This window comes from Coenobita brevimanus, chromosome 92 (genome assembly GCF_032717465.1).
Source record: "Coenobita brevimanus isolate Jiangsu-jjx chromosome 92, ASM3271746v2, whole genome shotgun sequence".
Taxonomy (NCBI): domain Eukaryota; kingdom Metazoa; phylum Arthropoda; class Malacostraca; order Decapoda; family Coenobitidae; genus Coenobita; species Coenobita brevimanus.
This window is the reverse complement of record NC_137045.1, coordinates 10,833,635-10,843,206: the sequence shown is the minus strand read 5'-3', so window position 1 is coordinate 10,843,206 and position 9,572 is coordinate 10,833,635. Positions and strand designations below refer to the sequence as shown.

Here is a 9,572-nt window from a genome sequence, read left to right as displayed (position 1 = left end):
GAGTCTATCTATCTATCTATCTATTGCCAGACGCCTCAATCCCGTTTGGGGTGGCCACAAACAAATCGCCTCCAAGTCGCCCTGTCCCCCGCCATTTCACTCCCCTGCTCCCAACTCACACCCCCCTCTCTCATATACCTCTCCACCCCATCTCTCCATCTCATCCTCGGCCTCCCCCTCCCTCTTTCCCCCTCCACCTCACTCACATACACTCTCTTCGTCAGTCTTTCACCCTCCATCCTTTCCACATGGCCAAACCACCTCAGTGTGTTCCTCATAACGCTTCCTATCACATCCACATCAACACCACAACGCTCCTTTATATCCTCATTCGTCTGCCTGTCTGTCCATGTGACTCCACAGGCTCCTCTTAAATAACTCATTTCCACGGCTCTCACTCTTGACCTGTGTCCTTCCAACAACGTCCAAGCTTCACTTCCGTACGTTAGAGTTGGTATCACAATACTGTCATGTAGTAACTTTTTCACTTCCATGCTCACTTCCCTGTTTCTTATCACTGCTTTCAAAGAACCAGCAACCTTTCTTCCCTGCTGTACCCTTTCAAGCACTTCACCCTCCAAACCTCCATCCTTACTCATCACACTACCCAAGTACTTAAACGTACTCACATTTTCCAGAGTAAAAGCGTTTAATGGTGGCAAGAATAAAATAAATGAAGATATACCTGGGAAAAATGGAGTGGATATTGTGCACTTGGCAAGGATGAAGTAAGAGTATATATAACATTAATGGAGTAGATATGTAATTAACTCCTTCACTACGACGATCTAATACGTCTCAACTTGAAACTAGGTCACTTCCACAATTTGAATATTGTGTCGGACTCGTGAAATTCGGTGAGCCTTAAATTAGTTACGAGGTAGGAATGAGACTCCTGTATTACTATAAAAATAGTCATACTATCTGACTACACCTGGCCTTCAACTGCACTGCAAGGGGTTAAGCATCTTTCGTAAGATTAGAACCAACGCGCCACTATTTAACTTATTTTACTTCCTGACGATCATAATCAGGAGAAACTAAAATCCTCACGAAGGCAGGGCCATTTTATTTATTTATTTATTTATTTTATTTTATTTTATTTTTTATTTTTATTTTTTTTTTTGTCAGACTCATTGGATTCTCTGGGTATTTTCTTATTGCGTTTCCAGGTTTCATTTTTTTTTTTCTAAGTTACGAAATGTGCTTTAAAAAGCGGTGTTTGTTTACAATCCCTAACCCCGCCGAAGACAGACGGACGCCGTCTTGTGGTGGGCGAAGACAGACGGACGCCGTCTTGTGGTGGGCGAAGACAGACGGACGCCACCTTAAAAGGCAATTGCTGAACGAAACTACCCTTACTAATGCTTATTTATCCAAACCTAACCTAAATTTTCGTGACAATCCAACCTTATTTATCCTAACCTACCCTAACTAACCTATTTTATGCCAATCTAACCAAACTTATTCTAACCTCACCTAACCTAACCTACCGGGTATTTTATGCAAACCTGACCAAACTTAACCTAACCTAACCTACTATCCCTTACGTAATCATATTTTCCTTATTGATGTATCCACTTCATATGCGAAAAGGCACTTCTGTACATCTTTGCAAAGAAACTGAATCAGCTGAAAGGCAGTTTTTTTTATTTTTTTATGATCCTAGGCCTCCTTAAAGATTAGCAACTTTTCGTATTAAAGGAGCTAATGAAGGTTCATCCTTCCAGCTCAAAAGATCCCTCCTACACGAAATAAAGTTGTCTTGTAATAGCAAAAACCATTACAAGAAAAAAATAATACTGATAAGGCTAGCAAGTCCCTTGAATGGGTGAGCGGATCGGTGCAGTACCAAAACAAATGGAAAATGAGTCATACTGCAGCTATTAACATAATTATAAAAGTACCAGGTATGTAGTTACTATACAGGCGTCGTAAATTCAAGACGCTGGAATGGGGGAAGTTAAAGGTACCTGTGAAAATCTGTCATTCACATGCGGAGTTCCAGGCGTATGAATGAATTTAAAGGGACAGGTTAGGCCCAGGATGGTGTGAATGCATAAAAAGCTCTCGCTATTTACGAAATAGACAACTGCTCCAAAACTATACATTTACCGTATGGCAAGCAAGGTATACTGAGGAGTGCTTGGGAGACATTCAGTTCCGTTAATAAAGATGAGAAGCGCAACACACAACACATAAGACAGCACACTTTACAGCAGCGTCAACGTGCCGACCATCTTGCCACCATAGCGATATAGTTGCAGTCAATGAATTCGCAATAGCTTAAATTTCACCAAATATGCATAACAGCAGATCGGAGGACGAAAACATGAACAAACACAAATTAGGGAAGCAGGTGCAAGGAGTAATAAGCGTTTTAAGGTGAAGAAATATCGGAAAATTTTAAAGATCTTTCCCTATTCTTTTCCACCCTGACGAAAATTAGATTGAGCAAAACATTGCGGTTTTTACTGTCCAGCCATGTGTAACAGTTTGTCTAATACATGAGCACTCTTAATAATATATTAGCAAGGGCTTATGGGTAATTATTTGGCATTATATATATATATATATATATATATATATATATATATATATATATATATATATATATATATATATATATATATATCGAGTTAAATAATAATAGCCAAAAATTATTATTCCAGAGGTAATGTATGTGGCTGCCGATACCCAATGATGCCAACTCGCCTTCACCGCAAATTAATTCATCATTTTATGTCTATATTTCATTTTTACAGCTTATCTGTTGGTATTTAGCTCAAATTAATAAAGTCGCTTGGCGTATCCACAGTTTGGTGCCTATGTACGTACAAACTAATGGAAAGCTTAATTCAGAGCATGTTTTTAGGTTTTTGCACAAAACGTAGCCGTTACCGCTTTAGCCACTTGCTAGCCATTCTTAAGGCTCGGAACACAGAATGGTTCCACATATTGTAAGTGAGGCAACTTAAGAGGCCGTACAGCTGGTAATCCTATCGCCAGTATTACAACAAATGAGAAAAAACACTGACATGGAATGTACACCTATATTAATCACTCTTAGTTATGAATTTAAAGAAATTCAAGACTCTTTATGCTCATTAATTCTCGGGCTCCTGTAACAGCCAATAAGGGGTAAACAAACTTTGGCAAAAATCATGCATCTGCTCGTGCAGTATCCCCCCTCTCTCTCTCTGTCTCTCTCTCTCTCTCTCTCTCTCTCTCTCTCTCTCTCTCTCTCTCTCTGTTTTACTTGTTCCCGTCACTTGCTCTAAATTTTCCCAGCCTTCCCTTTTAGTTTTTCTATCTTCTCTCCTGCTACACCTTTTCCTTCCACCATTAGTAGCAGTGGTAGTGGTAGTAGTAATAATAGTATTGTCAGTAGCAGTAGCAGCAGCAGTAGACAAAGTAATAACTTCCCTCCTTTCTCCCCCTTTCCTTCTTGTTTTTTTCTGCACCTCTGTTTTTTCTTCATTCACACTGCTTTTCCGAATCAAGGGGTAGAGGGTGGGAAGAGAATGTTGGAAGGAGGGAGAAAGGAAAAGGGGGGAGTAAGGGAGGAGGGAAGGTGAAGGAAAGAAGGATAATCACAACGGAGGGAAGGACACATACCTCACCTTATCCGTGTGTGTGTGAAAAAGAGAGGGGGGGGAGGGGGGAGAGAGTATGTGAGGAAGGATAGAGACAGACAGACAGAGACAGGCGATGGGAGGAAGATACAAAAAATTACAAAGAAAAAGATGGAGAGAGAAGTAGGGATGAACAGGCAAACACATATTGAAGAGAGAGAGAGAGAGAGAGAGAGAGAGAGAGGGTGAAGATTTGCCGGTACGTTGAGCAAGATGTTAAAAGCGGAGTGAGGGGGAGAAGACGGAGTTACAAGAGAAAGGGATGGGGGAGGGAGACAGGAGGAAGTGAGCGAAAGAAAGAGGTAGAGAACGTGAGTTAGACAAAAGAGGGGGAGGAAGAGCGGGAGGAGAGGAAGAGAGGATTTATAAGGAAGACAATGAAAATTAAATAGAAACACGCAGATGACCGTCTCAGGAAAATGATGTTGTCTTAATGTTTACCCTGGAACACAAAATGAAAAGAAAGAAAAAAAAAGAGCAAAACAAACACCTGAGGGAATTTTATAGGAATGGTGGAAAGATGTGCTAAATTTCAGACCACAGACTCCAAGCACCACCACTGTAGAAGTATGTTGCACCCACGACATGGATACGAGAGTTGCAAAGAACCGAACATATGTCTTTGGACTCTATTCATTCCTTTGAAGTTGTGGGAAGGTGGGTTAGGGTGAATCATAATGACGGTGTTGGCTACGGTGGTAATGGTACTTTCTTTGGTGCTTCATCCTCATTTCTACGTATCTCACTATCCTTTTTTTCCTACCTTCTTTCCATCCCTCCCTCTCCTCCTTCCTCCTCTTTTTCCCTCACCTATCTCTCCCCTTGTCTCTCTTTCCCACTCAGCCAACCCCCCCCCTCTCTCTCTCTCTCTTCCTCTCTCCCAAAGACGTCATCCTGCCTGTCATTATTCAGTCATTTGTATACAATTTTCTGATGGAGATGCAAATACCTGTGTCACGCGCTATGCCTCTCCCTCCCCCCTTTCCTCCCTCTTCTCTCCCCTCCCCTCTTCCCTTCTTCGATGCTAGGGGGTGAGGGAGGGACGGAGAGAGGGGGATTCGAGGAAGAAAGGGTGTGGGTAGGTAGACACACACACACACACACACACACACACACACACACACACACACGCACATTTTGAGGGTGTTGGGGCTAAGGAGGCAAGGAATGAGGTAAAGAGGAAGGAAGGGCAAGATGGTGGTGATATGAAGGAAGGAGGGAGAAAAGGAAGGAAGGAGGAAAGAGGAAGAGAAAGCGAGGGGGGTAAGGGTGCAAGGTGAGAACAGGGGGGAAGGAAACCAAGGAAGGAGGGAGAGGGAAGGTGGAGAGGAAAAGGAAACGAGAAGGAGAGATAAAAGGAGGTGAGGGAGTTAGAGATGCAGAGGGATAAACAGGGAGGAACTGACAGTGAAGGAAGACGAGAGAAAGAGAGAGAGAGAGAGAGAGAGAGAGAGAAGGTAGATACAAACAAACGATTACTTTAGTTTACATAATTATTTATTTAGAACTGTACGGATCTCACACATCTACGCTACTTTTTAAACAATTATATATATATACAAAATAATCATTCGACCGTGTAACAAACAAAGAATCTGGAAAATATAAATACTAGTTTATTACTTGTTTTTTTTTTTCTTTTTTACTTATTAGATATGAGAAATTTGATGTCAATTTTTTTCCCCTTCTTTGTCATTGGCTGTATTATTTTTCAGCCTTTAAGTTTCATCTGTCACATTTTGCCTTTGTTATGTCTATTTGTGGTCATGTTCGGTTTGTCACATCTCAGCCTTTGTCACGTTTTGTCTCTGTCACATTTCGTCTTCGTTACATGTCAGCTTCATTTCATCGTCACACTCCCACCTGTTTCTTCGTTCGTATTGATAGAAGATTATCTGCACTCCTTCCTTCCTTCTCACCCTTTCTGCCTTCGTCTTTCCTCCCTCCCTTTCTCCCTAATTCCCTCCGTTTTCCCTTTCCCTCCATCCATCTTTCCATCCTACCCTTCGTCCTCTTCTAGTCATCAGTTCTCCTGTCTTTTTATCGTGGACATGGTAATAATGTTGGGTATAGTAAAGTAGGGGATACTGTCCTTATTCTCTTGCTTTACTCCATCCCATAAATAGATATACGGAGACAGACAGAGTGGATAGACAGAAAATGTCTTCAGTCTTTCTCAGCTGTGCCGCGTCGGAGCTATGTAATCGCTTATTCATCTGTGTCTTTCTATTCAAGATGATTGTCTGATGTCTATGTCACAAATAGAATAGGGACAGAAACACACAGATAGATACATAGATAGACAGAGAGACTGTCAGACAGACAGATAGAGATAAAGAGAGAGACAGGCAGACAGACACAGATAGATGGAGATAGAGAGGGACAGACAGACAGACTGGTAGATAGTCAAATATGACGATGTAGTCCTTGTTTCATCTGTGCCACGTCTCAGCTATGTATTACGTTTCCATCTTTTTCTTTAGCCTATTCCAGACTGATCCTTGAGGTCTAGCCGAAGAAGCTGAAGGGGCTAGTGTCCTCGTCGTCAAGGTAGTCCTCTGACTCGTCCTCGTCCTCCTCCTCGTCCTCGTCGCTCAGCAGCTTGGGTGGGCCTGCGGGATCGAGGCCCTGAAGCACGTGACCGAAGATGAGGAGTGGGTTGCTGGCTAGTCTCTGCCCTCCCACACCACCCATCAGCACCATCACCCACACTGCAGCCCACACCACCTGTACAAAACACACAGGTGGGTTAGATTAGGTTAGGTTAGGTCAGTCACATAAGAAAAAGGTTGCTGGCTAAGTCTCTGCCCTCCCACACCACCCACTGCGGCCCACACCACCTGCACAACACACACGGATTAATTAGATTATATTAAATAAAATTAGGTTAGGTTAAGGTCAGTCGGACAAGGAAAGGGATGTTGGATAGTCGTTACCTGGCCACACCACCCAGCATCAAACACCGACACTGCAGCCCACACCACCTGTGCAGCACACAGCTGAAATTGTAGCTAGTAACACAAAGCAAACTATTTTAATTAAGTAATTTTAATCGATTATAACATGGAAAATAAATAACTCATTATAATGAACATTTACTTTCATTTTTTTTAATCTTAAAAATTAATAAGATATCTTACATTATACTGTATATTTTCTGTCACTGTATGTAGTATGAAAATTTGTTGACAGCATCCAAAATACAAATAGTCACAACACATAGGAATAGTTAAGGACTTGTTCTTGCTCCTTGAGACATGACTTGTATAAGTTATATTGGACCTGTCCCCAAACCGGGCATGCAGTGGGGAATATCAACTGGGTAAATTTACAGGTGACTTTAATCTCCCCCCCCCCTTTTGGGGGGAGTAAATACTGTGTTATTGTATGACGCTCATGAAGTTGTTTTTTATACTTAGCCTAGTTTCTCATTACTATAACGTCACTGGTGTTGGAGAGGGACGAATTCACACAGTGACGCCGATATATCCTGGTGACATCACTGCTCGAGGTTATTTAATGTTTCTTACATTACTACTGGTTGGCACCTTTTCAAAGTCATAATAATTATCAACCAGTGAGGAATAGCAGCTGGGTAAATTTACTAATTTTGTCATCCTTTTATTTTAATCTTTTTTCAATTAAAAATTCTAGTAAAAATTTGTTTCCAGATCTCTATACAAACAAGGTTTTTTCCAGCCCTGGCTATTAACAAAATTAAAGAAATACATAAATTAGTAATAACAGCAATAATTATTATTTTTACTATCATTTATTATTATTATTATTATTATTATTATTATTATTTTTACTACTACTACTACTACTAGTACTACTACTACCACCACCACTACTACTACAACTACTACTATTACTATCATTATTATTACTGTATTATTATTATTATTGTTAAAACCCCCTCTCTGCCCCTACTCTTCATATATTTCTCCTTTAATGCTTTTTCCTTTCCCTATTTTCCTTCCCTTCGTTCTCATACCACTCCTCCTTCCCTCCTTCCTCCCCTTTCCTCCTCCCTCCTGCCCTCCTTTCTCCAGCACCTCCCTCCTTTCTCACTCTCTCCTGCCTCAAGGACTGCAAGCTTGGGTGTCAGAGCAAGCCGGTGGGTTGGGAACGAGGAGAGGCGGAAGGGGAGAGAGGGGAGAGAGGAAGTGGAGCAAGGAGAAACGGTGAGGAAATGGGGAGGAAGAGGATGGGAGAGGCAGAGGGGGAGAAGCAGAGGGGGGATGGAGAGGTGAGGATGGGGGAGAAAGTGAATGGAGGAGGGGGAGATGGAGAGAGTGAAAGGGAGAGGGGGAGAGGGAGAAAGTGAAAGGGAGAGGGGGAAAGGGAGAAGCAAAAGAAAAGACAGCGAGAGTGCAAGGTGAGGGGAGGAGCAAAGCGGAGGAAAGGGAAGGGGGGAAGGAGGAAGAAGAGGGGAGGAGACGGAGGGGGAAAGAGGGTGAAGGGAACAGAGAGAGGAAGAGGAGGAAAGGAAAAGGGAAAAGGAACGAAAGGGACAGGAAATGGAACGAAAGAGCAAGGATGAGGTTGATAACACGAGTAATCACAAACATCCGCTCGTCATTCGTCACCTATCATCATTATTTTCACGTTAATAAATTCTCTTTTAACAACTTCAATAGCATCAGCCCATTTCAAAATTATCCTCACTACCGCCGGGCAATGAATTACCCTTCGTGCTGACATTACACTTTTTTAATTTACATTATTTTTGACACAGACTCATGATCATATTACGGTACAAAATAACGACAGTAGCTGTATTCTGAAATTAGGCCATATTTTCGTCCTTTAGCAGCCTATTTCACGTAGCTCCTTGACAGAATAAGACAATGCTGTACCTTGGCATCCTTTTCCTAGCACTTCATCATGACTAGCAACATATTCTAGGGTTAAATTCTTACAACAATTCGGTGATCAAGATGGAGAATGGCAATTTTAGGTGAAGTTGGAGTAAAAAAAAAGTGTACTGCATATCCACTAAACTATTTCACTGCACATAGCCACCTAACTATTTCACTGCACATAGCCACTTAACTATTTCACTGCATATATCCATTTAACTATTTCATTGCACATATCCACTTTACCATCTCACTACACATATCTACTTAACTATTTCACTGCACATATTCACTTAACTATTACCCTGCACACACCGACTTAGTTATTTCACTGTTACTGTACTTTTGCCATTAAGTCTATCAACCACCAGACGATTTTCTTTAGCAATAGACAAAAAAAATTGCCTTAAACTATAAGTTTAAATATTTACGAATTCCGAGATAACTGATTTATTTTGCATATTATACCTGAACTGTGTGTGTGTGTGTGTGTGTATGTGTGTGTGTGTGTGTGTGTAATCATCATGTCAGATGGAGCCAAGTGTTGCAAGAGTTTCAGTGATGCGTGAAATGATGTATGACGCATTTCACTGGATGGTGTGAGTAGAAAGTTTTCCTACATTGTGTTGTCTCTCCTTCCCCGCGTCTGAATCCTTTCCATACCATGTAGACCGGCATTGCTGACACTAGGGTTGAGATGATGACGATGATGATGATATTCTCTTGTATGTTCCTTATGCTGGCGGAAATTTATCCATCTCAAATAGATCTTGTCATACATGGTGTGTGTGTGTGTGTGTGTGTGTGTGTAAACGGAGGTAGGTGTGGTGTTTTGAGATAACGCCTCTCATGATAGATAATCACATTTGCATACCGGTACCTCATCACGTCCAAAGGCCTACGGTTGTTAGGGTTATCATCTAATCTGTCAAACGTTGAATCATGCCCGAGGAAAGACCAGTGACAGACAACACGCATGCCAGAGAGAGATGCCACGCTGTAATAAAACATGTAAATACTGCATAACGTATAAGTTACCTAATATAGCTGTCAAGCGTAGCTGGCGACAACT

At 41.6% G+C, this 9,572-nt stretch overlaps 1 protein-coding gene across 1 annotated transcript; it reads right to left on the bottom strand.

The window, feature by feature from the left end:
- Positions 1 to 6,051: 6,051 nt before the first annotated feature.
- Positions 6,052 to 6,360, bottom strand: LOC145412209 (uncharacterized). The gene has a single exon (XM_080282136.1). It carries the CDS (start codon positions 6,336 to 6,338, stop codon positions 6,144 to 6,146), a length of 195 nt encoding a protein of 64 aa, XP_080138262.1. The 5' UTR covers positions 6,339 to 6,360; the 3' UTR covers positions 6,052 to 6,143.
- Between the last annotated feature and the right edge of the window lie 3,212 nt (positions 6,361 to 9,572).

Bases quoted from the DNA above. Each gene is read 5' to 3' on its own strand.
- LOC145412209 (XM_080282136.1), bottom strand. From the start codon at position 6,338: ATGGTGCTGATGGGTGGTGTGGGAGGGCAGAGACTAGCCAGCAACCCA.